The sequence below is a fragment of the Centruroides vittatus genome, unplaced genomic scaffold (assembly GCF_030686945.1).
Source record: "Centruroides vittatus isolate TY-2023 unplaced genomic scaffold, ASM3068694v2 contig_923, whole genome shotgun sequence".
Classification (NCBI taxonomy): Eukaryota; Metazoa; Arthropoda; class Arachnida; order Scorpiones; family Buthidae; genus Centruroides; species Centruroides vittatus.
Window position 1 is genome coordinate 1,163,185 of NW_027122610.1, and position 22,061 is coordinate 1,185,245.

At 32.5% G+C, this 22,061-nt stretch overlaps 1 protein-coding gene across 3 annotated transcripts in view; it reads left to right on the forward strand.

Moving 5' to 3' along the window:
* LOC136984560 (protein kinase C and casein kinase substrate in neurons protein 1-like) overlaps nt 1-22,061 on the forward strand; it is a 65,654-nt gene that overhangs the window by 28,156 nt on the left and 15,437 nt on the right. For all 3 annotated transcript variants that reach the window (XM_067281603.1, XM_067281604.1, XM_067281602.1), the window contains exons 2-3: nt 6,881-7,113; nt 10,882-11,081. In XM_067281603.1, the coding sequence (XP_067137704.1) occupies nt 6,900-7,113; nt 10,882-11,081 (414 nt within the window). In that variant the 5' untranslated portion in view covers nt 6,881-6,899. The remainder of the gene's footprint in view (nt 1-6,880; nt 7,114-10,881; nt 11,082-22,061) is intronic.

The following is a 22,061-nucleotide window of genomic DNA, read 5'->3' on the forward strand; positions in this document are numbered from 1 at the left end:
AGTGAAAGGAATTTTTTCTAAAGCAATTCAATAAAAAGGAAATTCAAAAATACTCTTCGAGAAAACTATATGAAGGAATTCCTCATAGGAATTTATTCTTTTTCTTCTTAATGCGGATTTTATTTATTTCTTAAAATATATGTGAGGTCCAACTTCTGAACGACGGTCACTGACGGAAACGTAAAAGGTGGCCGTTGTTTGGAGGTTATTCCCTATGCATTTCTGTTTAAAAAATTCCCAAAAATGTCCGTTTTTGGAAGTAATTCTCTACGCATTCTTGTTTAAAAAGTTCTCAAAATGTTCGTCGTTTCGAGGTTATTCTCTATGCATTTTTATTAAAAATTTTTGAATAAATGGCCGTTATCGAAGGTTCGTTTGCTAATTAATTTTTTAATATAGTATCATTTTTATTATATTAATTTTTTATTTCGTAATTACCAAAAGTAGCTAAAGCAATATCGGTTTTTTCCTATGTAACAATATCATCTATATTGATTATTGATGGTAGGTTAACCGAGTTTATCTTTAATCAATAAACTGAACACTTCTTAACGATTTAATACATTTTTGCGAAAATTCTGTAAATGGGAATGGGAATATTCGGGATTTCGCGAAGCCATTTAAATTATTACAATTAATTCACGAAAATCGCCTGAAAATTCAAGGGAAATTTTGAATGGCTTCATTGATTTTCGTGAATTCACATTTTTAAGGGTTCCATGAATTTGTGAAACCCGTCAGTGGATAAAACCACTGAACGGTGGTAGTTTGTCACGGGTTCGCACCCGACCGACGTGCGGGTTTTTCAGTTTTCTTCACCTGTTTAACACCTAAATAGGGACCATTTTCTCGTAGAAAGTCCTCTAGGGAGGCACCCATTTGGAAGATTGTCCATGCGTTGATTGCCTTATTCCATCAACTCCTTGAAATATTTTAAAGACCTTCATGGACTTTTATGAATTAACCCTACTTTAAAGGGCTTCACGCAAAAAATACCCATTTTCAACGTACTTTAAATGGTTCTTCATGAATGAACCATACTTTAAAAGACTCCACGAAGCCAGCGAAACCCTATGAACACTTTCAGGAGCTCTACGAATTCAATGAAACCCTTCAGCTTTTTAAAGGGCTGTAAGATCGTAACTAAAAGTATATGTACAGTAAAACCTGTATAAACCGGACTCGTATGGGTACGTAATATATTTTCCGGTTTGACAAGTTTCCGTTTCGAACGGATTTGTTTTTAACACAGAAAATCGCAGTGGTCCGAAGAATTCTTCTCGTTTAGGCAGGTTTCCGTTTTATTAAGGTTCTGTTTTAAACAGGTTTTATTGTACGTAGAAAATAAAAGCAAAAAGTAGTACAAAAAGCATTTAGGAAAAGTATATTTTGTACTTTTTGTGTTTTTTTCCTTGTAGTATCGACGTGATGATGCGTTACGTTTAAATGCAGCACACGTAACGCATGCAGTAACCTAAAAGAATCCAATTACTGATAGTTCTTTCAATCATTTCTAGAATACTAACAAAGGGGAAAAAAGTAGATAAAGACTACCATTAATGAAAATTTGAATGCAATCGAGTAATAAAGAAAATCCTAATTAAGATTCGAAAGGAAATGACTAGAATTAAAAATAAATTATAATATACAATCGATCCGTTGAAAAAATAATTAAAATATAGTTTAAAAGTAATTTAAATTGATGACTGTTTCTAAATTTAAGTAAGGATTTTTTCCTTATATTCATACGTAAAATAGATTTCCATGTATCTACCGAGTTACTATTCCAAGAATAAAATTGTAGATAAAGCGATTGAATTGATAAACTTAACTAAACTTTTACGTTCAGGTACGTGTTACGCTTACAGATTGGAAAAATTGTAAAAATAACTGCCTTTTTTCATTTTTTAAAGAGTAATTTAGACAGTAAAACCTGTGTAAACCGGACTGCAGGGCACCCAATGTTTTTCCGGTTTAGCAGGTTTCACTGTATATATATATATATATATATATATATATATAGGAGTCAAAATATGTATAACTGTGTAATGAGTTCTATACCCTTCAGTGTATCCACACCAAATTTGGCATGAATATTCTTCGACACCATAGAAAAATACTGTGGAACCTCACTTCCTCAACTACCCTTAAAGCCTACCAGTGCCCGAGTGGATAAAACACTAGTGGTGATTTCACGCCTTGCCAATAGGATGACCACGTAGAGTTTTTTTCGCATTTTTTTCACGTTTGTAACACCTAAATACGGGACAATTTCCCTATTTATATTAAGTCTATTGTTATTAACACCCTTTCCCACCCAACTTTATAAAACCCTTCATAAAAAGCGCGAGCAAAGCAGCTAGTAACTTTATAAATACAGATTTGTAAAGTACAGTAGACTCTTGTTGCAGTGACCACTCGATTTAGTGAACGGTTTAGTTTATTCCATTCACTATATCGAGGTTGCATTGTACGTAAAATACAGTAGCCATTTTTTTTTTAAACAACAATAACCTCCAAACAATGGTTATTTTGTTTGGAGCCGTTGTTCATATGTTTTACTGTATTATTACATAAAAAAATAGTCACATTTTTGCTTTACGCTTGAATAAAAGTGTATATTTCTTTGATTCATTCTTATGTAAAATATTATTTTGAAAAATTACTATGTATATATCTTTATTGTTCAGATGTATTATTATTATTATTATTATTATTATTTGCTCCGTTCAACATCTGATAAAATGATGGATACGGAGTAAATCTCTCTATTTTTTTTCCCTTATAACGTATAATATAAACCAGTGGCAATTGGGCAATTTTGAATAAAAATTCGAGAGGAAGAAGAGAGAATATTTTATAAATTTGAATATAAATTACAAAAAATGCAACTTCATGATTCTACATAATTCAAAGACATTTATCATTCTTCTCCCCAATAAATTTTTCTTAACGTCACGTCCGTATGCCGACACGCTTCCACGTTAAGAAATACGGAATAAATTTTATTTATAAAATATTTATCGCTTATAACGAACTTTTTCGTGATTTAAATCGGTGTTCTCGACCTTTTTTACAATTTATAACACCATTTTTAATTGGCCGATCTACCAAAAACGAGGATCAAAGTCGAAATTCCTTGTGGTCCTGGAGACAATTCTTGATTTAAATAACGCTCAAATGATCGAAGTACTTGCTGAAACTGGAAATTTGCTAACTGATAAAGAATAATTCTATAATAATAAATAATTATTTCGTCAGTTAATGATCGCTATTGTTAGTTATTACTTCCTGGATAAGTTGTCCAGGCTTCAATTTGCAAACAAGATGTGTCTAATGCATCCAGTTATATTTCATAAACGTAAATAGGATGCAATTTTGTTGGACAGTTTATTAAACAGTCGAGACACACAGAAGTTTTTCAATTAAGATAAATGATTATAGATTCTATACATATATATTTTTTCCCCTACGCTTTTTGCTTATCGACCCCTTTCTACATTGATACGAAGTAACAACGAGCATACAGTGCTGCAATTTTAATCGTATTGTTATTATTATTATTTTTAATTTAAAAAAAAATATGGCGTGACTTCCGGTCCAGACAGGAAATTTGTATATTGTTAATCGGGCCTTTGGTCCGAGCTTTCCGTATCTGGTCTCGATTTTTATCTGTCTGACTCCATGCTTGAGATTAACGAAGACGGACGGACAGACGGACAGACGGACGTTAGTGGGAATCTATTGGTCGGCAATTTGGAATTTTTGCAATTTGATTGCAGCCCAATAAAAATTAAACCGTGGCGCCTTATAGCTTTACGGGGCCCGAGCAAATCTGAATTAGGGGGCCCAATATACTGTACAGCTACTGACTTCAGACGTTTTTCGTGGAGGGAATTTTTTTGGGGAAAATATTTTCTAATAATATATCAGTTTGGAACCCTCTGTTAGTGAGTTGCACCAATTGCTCCTTTTTGCCCATATAATTTTAAGCCCTCTGAAGGTGAAGGCCTCAGTCAATAGCCCCTTTTTGCCCATAGATCAGTTTGAAGGCCTCAGTCAATTGCCCCTTTTTGTCCACATAATAGATTAGTTTGAAGCCCTCTGAAGGCGAAGGCCTCAGTCAATTCTCCTTTTTACCCATATGAATAACGCGCCATTGAAACTAAATAGGAATTAATATTACAGTCAAACCTGTGAACAACGGACATGATGGAAACATAAAAAAATGGCCGTCATTTTGAGTTATTTTAGGGATTTTCTCTTAAGCTTCTCAAAAAAGGTGGCCGTCATTGGGGATTCGACTGTATGATTTACTTTATATTATTGAAATTCAGATATATCAATTACTATTACATAATTACTTTTCATTATAAATTTATATAGGCCTACAATAAAAATAAATTTGTACCTCGACTTCCAAATAATCTTTAGGAATTCCTCTACTACCCAAATAAATCGATTGAATCCTTGGGGGTTGCCATTGCATCTGACCTTCGAGAGGGTCCATAAATTAAAATCTGCTGCTGTTCTAGAGAATAAAATTCAAGATCAAAACTGAATAAAAATAAATTCTAGAATCAATTTGTAGTGTTTTACTAGAAAATAATTAATTTTTATTGTTTAATTTAAACTCGAATTCAAAGATTCTCTTCAAGTTGAAGTGTTGTAAATTATTAAAAATTAAGAACTTATTGACCCTGAAGGAAATTTATTCAATAGGCATTTAATAATATTCAACAGGCATAAGTTTAATATGTGTCCATGCATTAATCTTATTAAGAAGTCACATTGAAAGTAACGATATCGATCGTTTAGATTTACCACTGCCGACAAATTTTGCGATTTTTTAAAAGAATTTCTCCATCAAATATTATGAAAATTCGTGTAAATTATCGATTATTAAATGGCTGATAACTTCAAATAATTTTTTTATCGATTTTTTTTAGAGAATTTAACTTTGAAAACACCAAAAATTTCAGCTGCAACTTAAGAGTTTTCTTGGGTAATTACGGATTTAACGACGTTTCTAATGATACCAAAATGCCATTTTATCGAAGAAATTACCGGAATATTCTTGAAAAATATTCTCTGTATTTTTTTTTTATTTGAAAAAATAAATACACGAGTCAATATTACTTATAAAACTGAAAAATTCGGCCTTAGAAAACTGAATATATATGACTTTGGTATGTAAAGTTGGTGCCAGTGGATGGAAAATATGCGACGTGTGGAAATAATTTCTGTAGATTAAATGATTTTGAATACATTAATCAAAATCTTTACAGACATCCGAGAATATTATTTCCTATTGATCGGTTTAAAATGATTATAAATGGCTGGTTTTTTTTTTGTCAATTTTCTCCTCGTCTACAATGCCACAGATATTATTTTACACAGTTATAAATGAGATATTTTGCAATCTGGCTCTTCGATTTTTATCTACTAAAAATCTAGGTACAGCCTGTATTTTATTGTATAAAATGAATTTTTATAGGCTTTAGAACGGATGCGCATACTAGAAAACAGGGCTATAGACTTTTACCGGTCATTATGTGGTCTGTACGTGTATGTTACTCTAGTGTATTTCAATAGAATTTAAATATCAAAGTAGGACATAGGTCTACTTTCATTCATTTAGGAGTTTATGAATGAATAATACCTTAAAAAATGAATCAATGACGTGATTGTACAAAAGTACGCCTACGGGAAACGTTGGCCTTTGTTCGTACATTTCACGAATTGAAATGGCTTAAAGTTCTTTTTAAGTAAGTAAAAAATTTTAATTAATCGTTTCTTCTTTTAAAAAAAATCAATTTAAACCACATTTGTTTCTATAGAAATGCTCTTTCAGCTTAATCATATTGCCTGTAATTGCTAATTAGGGTCTAAAGTTAGAACCTAATAACGAAAATTGCGCATCGTTTATGGTATAATAAGCCCAATTATCCGATAGAGTTATATTTAAACTAATGAGAAACAAATTTTATAACAACTCACTAAAAAAAAATGGAGCTTATAAATAGCAATCACGTAATATGTCTATTACAGAAACACGTGATATGGGCAATAAATTTCTTATTTGCTACACGCTAAAAGTGGCTGCATCACTGTATAAAATGTGAATAAAATGTAGTAAGGGAGCACATGTTAGGTCTTAAGTACACATGACCCGACTAAGGTCACCGCTCTTCTTCAGGGTCAAAGGTAAATGACACATACCCTGTGTTGATGTAGTAAAGCAAACATTCTCATTGCAGCATGTTTCACTAGTTACTGTATAAGTTATGAGTTTTCTATTATTAGTAGTAAATTGTTAAATTATTCTGTCATTAAATGGTACTGGTAATTAAATTACAGACAATTTTTAATCTAATTTAAGCTGATATATTTTGTAAGTTTGATTCTTTTACTTTCCAATACTGCTGTTGTGCAAACATTTCCTATATTACTAGCAATTTATATATCTGTTAAGCTTTCAAACTGTACAATTATTGTTTGTATATGAAATTTATGTATTTAAATATATAAAGTAAGTCTTTGTTTAGTATAAATGAATGAATATGAGGTTACAAAAATAAAATAAAAATGTATTTAAGATTGTTTAGTAACTTTTCAATTGTCCACATATTTATTTATTCAATTTTCTTATTGATTATTTAATAAGATGTTGTGTAAGGAAATGCAAGGAACAATTATGTTGTTTACTGAAGTATACTAATGAGAAATACAATCATTATAGTTATTTAATTTTTATTTTTTAAATCATTTTTTCAAACATGAAACTTCTATAACAAGTATCAATTATATATTAATGATTTACTGTTACAGAATTGTTATTGATTACATTCAAATACTTATGTACCTTTTATCGTTTCAGAATTTTTAATATTAACATCATGTCGCATCATAGTGACGACGCGGGATTAGTCGCCTCGAGTGATAGCTTTTGGGAACCCGGAAATTATAAAAAAACAACAAAACGTATCGAGGACGGTTTGAGACTTTGCAACGATCTAATTCAACTTATACAAGAACGAAGCGACATAGAGAAAACTTACGCTAAAAATTTACGTGGCTGGTCCAAAAAATGGAATGATTTAATTGAAAAAGGTAATAAAGAAGTTGATGATATTCAATATGACTTTTTAGAGTGAAAACTCAGATTTTTATAATATTAAGAAGATAAATTAGTGCTAAAAATACTGTTTCTGATGATGTATACCAGGGAACTATAAGTTATAATGGTCAGAAAATCAAAACTAAATAAACCGAGCTAATCTTTAATAAACATCTTAATAAGAATTGATCTCTGTCAGAATCCTTCAGCATTCTGCAAAGATTGTAAGCTGTTCTAAAATTAGTTATGAGTTTAGAAATGATTCCTTGCAGACATGACACTTAAAGAATATATTTTAAAATTAGATACTTCCAAATACTTAGTCTAATACTTCAAATTAGGTTACTTGATTACACTAATTACAAATACTTGGTTTACTTAGTCTACTATCTAACACCATCTGAAAGATAAGAGTATTTAAGTGCATTTATAATTAAGAGCATTATTTCAACTTTAATATAATTATTTAGAAAAAAATATATTTGTCAGAATTAATAGTATTTCTACAATACTAATGGTCTAGAATTAACTAGTAATGTCAAATTTGCAACATTTTGGGAAACAAAATGAAATTTGGTAGCGTTTTAAATAGCTATACACACCAAATATTAATAAAAAAGGTAACGTATGACACTGTCTGTCGGCGTTACTTAAAAATTTATTATTTTTACGTAACGCCAACAGACAGTATATGTTATCTTTTTCCAAAAAATTTAAGGGGTAAGATTTACAAGGTTTTCGCTCTAGATTATTGATATATGATGACCTCAGAACAAGAGTGATCTGTCAAATTTTGGTGTTAAAGCCTTATCATGTAGTTTGCTTAAAAGCAACTGTTCTAACTAATGCAAAACAGATCCAAGTAGAATTTGTTGTTACAAATTACACTTGTGTTCCAGGCATCAAAAGAAAAACCAAAAAAGAAAATATGGAAAATATTATGTAAAAGTTTTTGTTAATTATCTCAAAATTAGAATTTATTGACATGGACATAGATCATAGACGTTGTCATATAACAAGAAATGTATATAACAAACATTCATATATAACCTTATAAAGCAGCAGAAATGAATGTAATAAGTAGAAAGCATATTTAACTAATTATAGTGATGATGTAACTTTTTACAATTTTTCAAATTTAAATCGTGTTTGGCACATTCGTTCTATTTTATTCTATTAGGTGCTAAAAACATTCTATATTGGGACATTAGTCTAATAAAGATGATGGAAAATGTTAGTGTTTTGCTTAATAAAGTTTATTTCTACAGTTTTCTAAGGTTGTATGCAAATGTTAATTGTAAAAATACAATGTTATTTCATTTGCAGTTTTATAAATTATTAAAAAGTTTTACAATGTATAAAACATTTTTCTATGTTTAAATGCATTATTGAATTTTCAAGACATTATCATCATATCTAAATTTGGCAACGTATAAATGACACATGATTCACTAAAATATTGTTTAAAAATTGATTAGAAAGATTAACAATGATTTCTAAGCAGTGGTAAAGCAATTAAAATGATTAGAATTAAGATAAGTTATCAAAATTAATTACTAAAATAATTAGTTTGACATGATCTCACTTTCTAAATGTAGAAATTAATTCTGGCCTTTCAGTTACTGGGTGTCTAATTGATATTTTTAATATTAAGAGTGATGCGGAGTAACCAACCAGCCTTATGTATCTAATATACTAAAATCAAATATAAAGTCAAACAGTAAACGTGTGCTTCATAGATTTTATATGTGACTCAACTATTACGCATATATATCAGGTTGATCTTCACTCTGAGCTGTTTGAAATTCTGCTGCTTAGTCCCACTTCCACTCCCACAAAAGATGGGATTTGCATCTCTAAAAATGCTTTGATTGAGAAGAAGAATCACCCAAACTATAATTAAAACAGTTGTTTAGATTATGGGTTTTAGACGCCAGGTCATGGTTTGGCTGAACCATTTTGTATCGTCGTATTATTAATTCCACCACTGATAATCTCGCTACATATATATTTTTTTTCTTGTTTATCTTTTAATATGGAGGTGATGATCCTCCTTTGTTACTGAATTGTATTTTTTTAAATCGTTTACAATATATATGTATATTTTCTCATTTGTATTAAAGTATACAAAAGTAGTTGGGTCTTCATACTCTCTACCATAATTCACAGCTCTTTATATCTACGAAAGTAGATTTGTAAACTACTTTACTTTTATCTCAAATAACCTTGTTTATTTGAAATGCAAGCTTTTAATATATAAAAGACAGGATTGTTCAATTAAAACTTTTATAGATACTCTCAAGAAATATATGAGAGAGATGATAAAATGTTTTATTTTCTATTTTTGTATGCTCTGGTCAAAATTGACAATAATGATTTATTGATAAGCCATAAATAAATTGCCACTTTATAAAATGGCAATTTTTGGTATAGGTAACCTTGGTTTTACTTGCAGCCTTGAGCTTCTAGGAGTCTGAAACATATACAAATATATTCTTGTCAACCAGGAACAGATTCAGGGACAAATCTCAGGAGGGCATTTTTAATTTGCATAATAAAATAAACAATATTAATTAGATTTTATAATTATTGCAGAAAGTTTTACTGCAATCATGCAATCATCTATATGGTATTAGCTTTAATTTAAAAAATTTAATCAAAAGATAAGGTAGTTTAATGGTATTGTACATTATACAATGCAGATTTATATGTATAGTACATTATCTTTCATTATGTTGGGTTGTTTTTCTTTATCCTTGCAAGTATTGGGGTACACTATAACATGATTGTCGAAGAAAAGATAAAATGACTGGAATTTATCAATTTCAGTAATTTATAATTGATATTCAAGGATTCCTTGAATATCATTAATGTATATGAGTGTAATGAAGTCATTTATTAGTAATTAACATTAGAAAGAGATGTTATAACATGTACAGTACTTTGGGTGTTACTTTTCAAGGTTAAACTATTCTGCTTGTGGCCCTAAAATTTGTGAGACTCTAGGCAAAATTTATTATTGAGGCCCATTAAAAGAGTGATGGAGATAGATTTATTTAGATCTGTAATTATATTAATATTTTTAATACAAAAACAGGTAGTAAGTGCATAATAAAAATAAAAATCCAGCAACAAGTTGCTTAACTTTCCAGCAACATTTTGGTGGTGCCATCTGTCATCACATTTTATTAAAAAGTTTTTTTATATTTTTAACTAATGGTAAAATGCTTAATTTTGGGGATAGGGGTGTGTTTTATGAAAAATTGTAAATACTAATAACAAGTAAAATCCTCATTAAGTCCGACCCTACTGGAGATACCTATGACACCCTTATCTCCTCCACCCCCTCAACCTTTAATCATCAAAATTCAATAGCATCAATCCCCCTAATAAACAAACTTCTTTGCAAAATTTCAGAAATTTTCGACAAAAAGCACCAGAGTTATTAAGCTTTAAAGAGGGTGAACAAAATTGTGCTCTCCAAAAACCCATACATACAGAAAAAACCCCTGAATATTTTTTCATTTCTTGACGTTTGGAGGTGTCCTGAGCCCAAAAATGTAAAATTCTTGCGGGGGTCATTTTTGACCGATTGCCATACTTTCCCAGCTGTTATATACTGTTATATATAACAGAGGGAAAGTAAAACGTGTACAATAAATTTACAATAAATTGGAAAATTCAATAGATAGATGTACACTCAAAACTACTCTCCTGCTTTTATTTTATTCATTTATTGATGGCCGAATTATTTTATTCAGGACCAGAGTATGGCACAACTGAGGCTGCATGGAAGGGCGTTCTTACCGAAGCAGAGAGGAGATCCGATATGAGTATTCGTGTTAAAGACCGCCTTGCAAATGAAGTAATAACTCAAATAAAGCAATGGCAAAAAGACAATTATCATAGATCTATGATGCAACTTAAAGAAAAGAAAGAAATGGAAGATGCCTTCAAAAAAGTAAGTACCTATTTGACATTTATAACTTAAAATTCTGAACTGAATTATGCATAAAAGCATTTATTCATATCGATACATTTCTTCGCTCATTGAAACTACAATACTGTATATTTAAAATGCTTTAAATTCAATTGTTAATGTTTTTATCTGGAAATAAATATTATTTTACAATATATAATTAATTAATAATGCTACACTTTATATATGTATAGTTTTTTAATATATTTTCAGAATAATTAATTGTTAAGCAAATGATATAAAGTCTTAATTATTATTAAAAGAAACTCTTATTAACTGTAGTGTAATTGAAAAAATATATTTGAACATAATCCCAATAGTATGAAAACACTAGAAATTTAAAATACATGCAAACTATTATTAATTTATTGTGCTATTTCTATAAAAATAAAATTGAATAAATTTGCAATAAGCAATTCATTAATTTCATTGTATATAACATTAATGTAGTTAAATTAAGAAAGATTTATTACAAGATAATAAGCAAGTATTTGAACGAAATTTTGTACGGATTAAATTACGCAATGAATTAAATAATGTTAAACAACTTCGAGAAAAATCTTCTCAAATATAATTAAAACGAAAGAAAAACAAATTCCATATATTTTTTCCGTGATAATTTATCAAAGTTTCTTTCGTAAGTCAAATTTTTCATCATTGAAAGTAAATCCGACGCTAGTTAAATTGTTAAATCGGTAACACGATCGCAACGCATAAAAAAGAAAAATTATTTATTAAATATAAAATTGAAAAACTAGACTGCGAGAAAGTTTTTTGATTAGTAATGTAAGAAAAATTATTTAAATTATATATGTAATATATATTATATAGTATTAGAGATGGGGAAATACTATCTGTGAATACTAAAAAATAAATTTGAATACTAAGAATACCTCCAATATTCTAGTGAATGTCATGGTGGTGGATCCAGAAGAACCCGAATAAGGAAGCTAACTTGAAAATTAACAATATTTAAATAATTATAAGAACCTTTTTATTAACAAATGCAAGAGAATTGCATTACGGATGGTCCGATAAACAATATTTACGGCGGTAAATATTGTTTATCGGACCATCATAAGTTTGGAGTTTAATTACTTAAAATTTTGTGAATTGCTTCTCTGTTTACTTTTTGTTTTACTTTATTAATATATTGAAATAAATAAAAAAAAAAAAAGATAAATAGTAAATATTAAATAAATTATTAACTAAATAAGTTATATTAGGTAATTAATTTCAGTAAATATTTGTGTTATTTGAGTATTGGATGATGTGATATTCGTCCGTCTTTAATATATATTTATTGATTTATTTTAAGTTGTACGAAATTATAATTATTTATTTAATATCAGTTAACGTGATATTAATTGTTTTATTTTTAAATCTATGTCAGTTCATTAATTATTTTTATAAAATTTGTAACATTCTTCCTAGATTTAGAAAACTGTCAATAGTTTTACTAAGTTTTATTCTTTAGAGAACAAAATAATGTATTAGAATGAGAAAAGAGTTAAAAACAAAAAATGATGGATAAGTTTATCTGAGATTTTTATAGAGAAGGATAAGAGAATGAAGGAATTGAAACATTGGAAAACTTTCTTACGGTTTTTTTATTTTCCTTCAAAATCTCATTCTTTTAGAAGAAAATAAGGAATTGTTAAAGTAAAGAAAATACAACATGTGTGATTGACAAAAATCTCGAAGAGAAAAATAAAAATAATACGAACTGAAATAATAAAAAGAAAATAGTTACATATAGTTATATTGTCAAAAATTGACGAAAAATAAAATAAATTACATCAAAATAATGTCATGTTTAATACATTTTTTTAAAATATAAATTTTAGAACATTAATCTATTTTTTTTTTAAATAAATAATATTTAGATCATTTTGTAACTATTGTCTTAGCATTTATTAGTAATGAAAGGTGTCAACAACTTTAAATTAATTTTTAATTTTACTATAAAAGTGCAAAGTATAATTTCGGAATTAATGAAAGTTAAAATTGTTTGGTAATTTCTCAAATTTAAATTTTTATTGGTTAAAACTGGCAATAGTATTTACGCATTAAAAATATATATAAAAGTACGGTAGATTTTTGCTTAATTCGGCGCAATCCATTCTCCGACGTGGCCCAATTAAGTGGAATCAACTGTATATCAAAGATACAAAATTTGTCTTCGTGCATCTATCTTCGTGGAAAAACAGGCTCATGCAGAGACTCATGAAATCATTAAGGAAAAACAGGCTCATGCAGAGACTGGTGAAATCATTAACTTTACTAACAAAAAATGAAATCTTTAAAATGGCAAAAGGAGTTTGCTCTACTCCTAGTCCTCATACAAGTTCTCAACAGTTCTGCATCCTACATATAAATATAAAAAAATTCTCTCTGAGAATACTTTAAATTTAAAAATGTAAAATAATGATAAAGAAAATTTCGTTTATTGTATTATTATTATTATTATGTAAACTATAATTTGAAGTATAAAGCGGAAAAATAAAATATCAAAAATGAAGAATAACAGGTATAAAAATTAATACTTAAAACACGTGGTTATATATATATCCACGAGCGAATACGAACATGCAGTTATAAATATCGACGATGGAAAGATTACAAAATTTCTCTACATAAGCAACTTTTTAAGTGGAAGAACTGTAAATTATCTAGACCAGCATTTCTCAAGGTGTGGTCTGTGACTAAGTGTATGTCTGTGAGAAAACTGCTGGTTGACAGAAAATTCAATAAATAGATTATGAAATGTGCTAATGAAAATCAATTTCCTGTTTTAAAAATTTTATTATTATTTAAATGAAATATCTTATTGCAAAATATTGTACAAAAGTCATGCATTTAGTAAAATGCTAATTGCGATAAAAATTGTTGCGTGTGCGTGGCAAGCATAGAGAAAAATTACCGAGAACAAACGGTCCCAGATGGAGAGACTGATCTATAGAAAAAAATACTTTTAATTATTTGGTATTTCTCCATTCATTTGCTATAATTTTGGAAAATTATTCTGCAACAAAAGAACAGATTAAAAGTTTAATTTGATAGATGTTTCTCATATGTAAATGATTTGTAGGAAATTGTTTTTCATGATCCATTTCCTTCCTGTTTAATTTTCTCTATACCGTACATACTGTACGTACTAAGGGAAGTTATTCAAAGAATGTAATTAGTCTTGAATGTGAAACCACCATAAATTCGTGCTGAATTTTTAAAATGGTGGCATTTAAATAAAAAGCATTATTTTTCATAACATTGATATTGTAAAAATTAATAAACTTGTATTCACATAAAATAGAATTGGGGCAATTGAGAGCTTTTCTTGTATTTGGGGTAAAGTGGGCCTCTGTAGCCATTTTTTCTTTTTTAACAAATGAATTATGTAGAATAATATATATGTTAAAATATTAGTATTAAAGTTATATTTGTTTTTTACTTTTCGGGCTGCAATTTGAAAAATTTGCAATCCTATAAATTTCCACTGTTGTCCAGTGTTAGGTAAATGAAATTCAAGACCAGATATGGAAAGCTTAGGGGTAGAAGGCTCCAATTAATTATATATGAACTTCTGATACAAACTGGAAGTCACATTATTTCAATTCAAAAATTTTTCTTTGAAAGGAGTTAGATAGACGACCGGCACGACTCCATTGCTAATGGAAAAGTATGATGTACAGGGAAAAGACACTACAGTACTAATTTGAGGTGGAGAGCATACATCTTTAAATTAAATAAATTAAAGATATGATTAAAAATTGCAGTCTGGCATTGTGACCATGTCACAGTAAATGATTGCTGATTTTTGTGTTATTTCTTTAATTTTTTTAATTCTTCCAAAATGAGAGGGGTTAAACCCCAGAACCCCCATTGAAGCTGTACCTTTTTGGAGGGAACATGCCTAGTGTCTTGCCATTTTATGTGCAAAATACAGCTTTTGTTTCATTTAAACAATTTTGTACACAAGAAAATACATAAATAAGTCAAAAATCTTTAAAATAAATTATCTAAATTAAAAATGTATGTACAGTTTATACAGATTTATCTGAAACATTTCATTAGTACATAATCTATGAAGATTAATGATCATAAATACGTGAAAAATTGTCTTCCAAGTACTTTCTACTTTATTTATTATGAAATATGTTTATTGCTATATTTGATATGTAATTTCATGATACTTTTCTAACTTTTAGAACATTTTAAAACAGCTATTTAACTCTTATAGAAATGCTTCAGAAGAAATTCTTTAAATATTTTTGAAAAGGAAATTGTTATTAAAATTATCACAAACATAGAACTAAAGGAAATTGTTATTAAAATTAAATTGAGTTAATAAAATTATCTAAATTATGGATTAATTAACAAGTACAAAACAAGGAATTAATATTAATTTACCATATGTTAGTAGGGAATAGAAAATATTTTTACTTTAATAGGCAAATGAGCTATATCAGATGACATTTTATTTGAATCAAAGAAATTACTAAGGTGTAGTGCTACGCAACTATGTATTATTGTTATTATTATTATTATTAATTATTTTCTCGGTTTCCTTTTTGTATGTATCGGGTTTTCTTGGTTTGTACCGTGTCGCGTGGAATTTTCTTATGATGTCACCTTAGGATACGTGAGAAGCTTTCTGATTGGTCCAGAGTGGGACAATAAGTGAAGCGGACTTCCGGAGAGCGGGAAATATAAATTGAGGGACTCTCACGATTGAGGACACTTTTTGGCTGCTTTTGGATTCGTCGAGGAAGGTTGCCGAGGAAGGGTCAGCAAGGACGTCGGAGTTAGACCGGGAGAACAGGAGTCTAGAAAGGGCGACCACTTTCAGTCGGGAAGCACAATCCGTTTCCATCGTAGTGTAATTGAGAAGTATCAACGAGGGACGTACTTCTGGTGACGTAAATTACGTTCAGGTATCGGAAAGAACTATTAGTTTTGTGAATTAACGTAAAGAAAAGGAACGCTTGGAACTCGAGATCGTGTTGCATTTACTTAACATAATACCGTGATTCGTCGAAGGCTAATATATGCAATTATTGTATAGAAGGAAAATGTGTATGTATATATGTATATAGAGTATTGTAAATTTCGTTAGTTTTAAGTCGTGTATCGTGTAAACTTGAGGGTTAGGAAGCATCTCGCGGTTATTGTACTGTTAGAATAAATTACTGTTGTTTCGCCAAATTCGTGCACGTGTAATTGGTCATTACTTGAGTCCTTAACATACATCCTTATTACATCCGTGGACTTAGATCCATCGGATAATCAACATTGGCGTCCGCGACAGGATATTGATCGGGTTGTTTGTTGTAAAAGGACCGACCAAACGTGCATCTTGTATTAACCCCTCATCCTACTGCCGCTTATATCTGTAATTATAGCCATTGGAATTGTAAATTATATTATTGTAAAACCAAAAGGTTTCGGTAAACTATGGATGAACAAATTACCAGCGGATCTTCAGGGGCAGGGGAATTGGGCAATGTGCCTATTGTAACGGGATTTATGGGCATGATCCCATGTTTTTCGAACCTGCCCGGAGATATTTTAGATGTGAGTAGGTTTTTCCAAACCGTCGAGAACGTCGCGTCGTTGGCAAGCTGGGATGAGACTGTGAAGGTCACCGTAGTTCAAGCCCGCCTAAAAGGTGAGCCCTTGTCTTTATTTTTCGATTTAAGGGACCAGGGCGTCATGAGCTATGATGAAATAAGGAGGGCTCTTATAAAGTGCTTTGGTCGTAAAGAAAAAGAACAGGACCCGTTTGATCAGGTATTAAAGATCTCCCAGAGAAGAGGGGAGAGGGTTTGCGAATACGGGATTAGGATTAAGTCGTTGTTTTCACGAGCGGTGACGCGCAATTCTAATTTAGCGACGCTTCGCGACAATGCTGTTAAGGAATGCTTTATAAAAGGACTACTAGCGGAGATTAGGAGGCAGGTGATGCAGAGGCGGCCGGACACCTTGGATGAGGCGATAGTAAAGGCCGAAGAAGAAGAGGAAATCGAATCGGCCTGCAACAAACGAGGTGGGATAAGTGAGGTATGCGCAAATGTTGAGCATGAAAGGGGGTTGGAGAGAAGGGAAGTACAATTGGGTAAGCGTGTAGAGGAGTTGGAGACTCAAATAAGGAGTTTGACCGAGTCCATGGCATCTTTACTCGAGCACATGAAGGGGAACAATAACCGCGAGAGGTGGGGAAAAGAGCGCCGTTGTTACACGTGTGGTGAAATAGGCCATATTTCGAGAAAATGCAACAAGAGAAGAGGTTTAAACTAGTCAGAGGTCATTTGAAAGGTCAGGCGAATGACCGGTTAGTTAAATTAGAACTGACCAGAAAGATCCACTTGTCAGACCGGGGGTTACCGATTGTAAGAGGTGTAATCCTAGGACGTGAAATTGCTGGTCTAGTAGATACAGGTGCAGAAAGGACCGTAATTAAGAATGAATTGACTGAATATATCAGGCGTGAAAATAGGAATTGGGTGGTCCCAAACAATTCATGTATTAGTGGGATGTCGGGAGCACTCATAAACAGTGATGAGGCCGTAGCAATCGAGTGCTGTTTCCACGATGGGAAAAAGGTATGCACGACAACACCAAGTGTTGGGTTTCCTGAAAGGGCAGGTTACGAGATGATCATCGGGATGGACATTATTTGCCAGCACCCTGGGCTGTTGGTGGGGATCGAATCAGTGGTTAAGGCAGATAAGCAAGGTCGTGAAGGGAGATTTTGTATTAATATAAATAGTGAGGTAGGGGTGGCAGAGGTAGAAAGAGAGGTGTGGAGATTGGATCACCTAGATGAACCGGTTAAGAGGAAAATAATAAATATTTTGAGAAAGTATCCGGACGCTATTGCTAGCGAAATTGCCGAGTTATCTGGCACTAGCAGACATATGCACTCTGTTAGCCTGACGTCGGAACGTCCGGTCAACGTTAGACAGTACCGAATTCCGTACAGTTACTTACCTGGCCTTAAGAAGCAAGTTAGTGAGCTGATAAAAGCAGGTATATGTGAGGAGAGCTCATCGGAGTGGAACTCTCCTATACATGTTGTTCCTAAAAGCTCTGGTGAGATTCGTATCACTTTGGACCTGCGAAAAATTAATGATATAACAGAACCCCAAATATTCCCGATGGCTCGAATAGACGACATCTTATCCCAACTTAATGGGAACAGATATTTCTCGGTATTGGACTTAAAAGCAGGGTATTTCCAGATTCCTCTAGATCCCAAGGTAAGACACATATTTGCGTTCTCCACACCATGGGGAAAATACCAACTTTGTAGGATGCCTCAGGGTGGGAAGAATAGTGGGAGGTTTTTTCCAATACATTATGACGAAGATCTTAGCAAAATTTGTCGGAAATAGCTGCTTTGTGTTTCAAGATGATATTGTATTATTTTCACAAAGTTTGGAGGATCATCTTGAGCTTGTCGATCGAGTAATTAGTACATTAAGGGATGAGGGCCTAAAATTAAATCCGAGTAAATGCCAAATATTAGCAAAGGAGGTGAGATATTTAGGACATATTATTAATAGCGAGGGTGTGCGACCTGATCCCAACAATGTTGAGTCGATCAAGAAAGTGGAAACACCTCGTAGTGTAAAAGAGGTCCGCAGTTTTCTCGGTGTGGTTGGATTTTTTCGGAATTTTATCCCGTCGTTTTCCGATATCGCTGCTCCATTAACAGAACTCACCAAGAAAGGGAAGAGATTTTTATGGAGCCCAGAATGTCAGAGAGGTTTTGAAAAGTTAAAAGAGGCAATAGCAAGCCCACCAATTCTAGCTCACCCGGATTTTGATAGACCATTCTATTTGCACACTGACGCATCTGACAACGCGGCAGCTGCGGTGCTCGAACAACGGCACGAAAAGGGACTGGCTCCGATAGGCTATTTTAGTAGGAGATTTCAAGGGGCAGAAATCAATTATTCCACAATTGAGAAAGAATGTCTAGCAATTGTTTTAGCCTTAAGACACTTCAAATTTTTAATTCTAGGCCAAAAAACGATAATACTCTCTGACCATAAACCCCTTGTGTTCCTTAGCAACATTCAAAATGGGAGCAAGCGTCTGACTCGTTGGATAATGGAGATTATGGACTACCATATAGAAGTCCAACATGTGAAAGGCGTTGACAATAAAGTAGCGGACTTCCTTTCGAGGAACGTTAACGGGGTTCATCACTTCGATGTTGAATCTACAAGGGCTGTAATCCCTAATAGATACGAGATTGGTTTATCACAGGATCGCGATGAAACTTTTGGCCCCATAAAAAGGGATTTACTGAGAAGCCCCGGGAATAGAAATATTGGGAGCTATATGCACCAGTATGTAGTAATAAGCGAATGCCTGTATAGAAGAAGCCTCTTGAAGTCCCGTGACAAGTATGTTAGCCAATTATGCGTAGGGGAGGATCTTGCTAGGGAAGTGATTAAGGCTGTTCACGAAAACAATCTGTCGGGGCATTGGGGCGTGCGAAAAACTATAATTAACATTGAGAAACACTATTATATTCGGAATTTGAGGGAGAAGGTCGAAGGTGTCATTAAGACGTGTGAAAGGTGCCAGAGGCATAATGTACACAAAGGAAAGGCTCCTTTCCAAGAAAACGAGACGGCTGAGGCACCTTTCCAAAAGATTGCTGTGGATATAGTAGGACCTATCCGCACATCGAGCAGCGGTAACCGATTCATCCTTGTAATAGTAGATATTTTCACTCGTTTCGTCGAAGCACACCCTTTGAAGGACCAAACTGCATGGTCTGTGAGTAATACAATATTTAATGAAATCGTTTGTAGGTACGGTGCCCCAGAAGTAATTATTTCCGATAGAGGTACCAACTTTCTATCATCTTTATTCTCGGACTGTTGCAAGTGGTTAGGAATTAGGAGGAACATTACTACCGCTTATCGACCTTGTGCGAATGGCACGTGCGAACGGGTGAACAGATCGTTAGTCGAAATGATAACTAAATCCTCTGACGATGGGAGAGTCGAATGGGATGAAATGATACCTTCTGCATGTTTTGCCTATAACAATTCGCACCACACTGCCATAAATGAGTCACCTGCCTTCCTCTTGTATGGTGTTGATCCCCGTACCCCTAATATCGAATACCTGCCTGATGATATGTCTACCGATGAGCGTAGGGCATTCCTGGTCACGAAACTCCGTGCATTACGGGAAAATGCGAGTATCCATGCGCGAAATTACAACAAGAAAGGAAGGGATTATCGAAGCAAAGGGAGAACATTAGTAAGTTTTTCGGAAGGGCAGAGGGTTTGGGTGAGAAAGAAAGGTGTTAAAGGGAATAAGTTTTCTTATAATTATAAAGGACCCTTTCGGATCACCAAGGTGATAAACCCAACTACGTATCGTGTGGAGGGTTGCAATATGAAGGATCAGGAGACTGTCCATGTCGATCGCCTAAAACCTTGCTATGGCTATCCGATTTGTAATAAGAAAAAAAAGAGGGAGGATAGAGGAATTGTACTGGAGGATGATGATGAAGTCCTGGATGATCGGTTGGTGAGGAGACGTGGGGTGGTCACTAACACGCAAGGTGTTGACACAAGTGGTGTGCAGAAGTGCACTGACCTTGAGGTGCGTAAGAAACCTTATAACCTACGTGAACGCAAAATTGATTTCCGTAGTTTGCACTACGGGAAGTGAGTCGCTTGGGGGGGAGATATGTAGTGCTACGCAACTATGTATTATTGTTATTATTATTATTATTAATTATTTTCTCGGTTTCCTTTTTGTATGTATCGGGTTTTCTTGGTTTGTACCGTGTCGCGTGGAATTTTCTTATGATGTCACCTTAGGATACGTGAGAAGCTTTCTGATTGGTCCAGAGTGGGACAATAAGTGAAGCGGACTTCCGGAGAGCGGGAAATATAAATTGAGGGACTCTCACGATTGAGGACACTTTTTGGCTGCTTTTGGATTCGTCGAGGAAGGTTGCCGAGGAAGGGTCAGCAAGGACGTCGGAGTTAGACCGGGAGAACAGGAGTCTAGAAAGGGCGACCACTTTCAGTCGGGAAGCACAATCCGTTTCCATCGTAGTGTAATTGAGAAGTATCAACGAGGGACGTACTTCTGGTGACGTAAATTACGTTCAGGTATCGGAAAGAACTATTAGTTTTGTGAATTAACGTAAAGAAAAGGAACGCTTGGAACTCGAGATCGTGTTGCATTTACTTAACATAATACCGTGATTCGTCGAAGGCTAATATATGCAATTATTGTATAGAAGGAAAATGTGTATGTATATATGTATATAGAGTATTGTAAATTTCGTTAGTTTTAAGTCGTGTATCGTGTAAACTTGAGGGTTAGGAAGCATCTCGCGGTTATTGTACTGTTAGAATAAATTACTGTTGTTTCGCCAAATTCGTGCACGTGTAATTGGTCATTACTTGAGTCCTTAACATACATCCTTATTACATCCGTGGACTTAGATCCATCGGATAATCAACAAAGGAAACATTAATATTAAAGAAGTCTGAAATTTACTGATTGCAAGATTCTTTTAACAACTGCGGAAGAGCAAGTTATAGCGTATATTATCATTATCTGTACATAAATGAACATATTCGATACTATCGAGTCTCTCCGTCTGGGTATCCTTAAGCACTTTCCATCCATTCTCCACCTATGTCCAACTTCTATAGGAATCTTTTTTGCTAAAGACTTACTTTTATTGCTTGGATTTCTAAAATTAAATAAAACATTCCTTTCATTATAATTTCTGGTAAGAACTTCTAATAGGAGAAATATTTTATTTAATTTTAATTACTTTATATTATTAATTATTTAACATAAATAAAATCAGGATAATTTCATTCATATTCCTTATTTGGCTGTTTTAATTTAATTAAGTGGTCACATTTGATTCGTTAAGATCTATATTATAAGTAAACTGAGGATAGT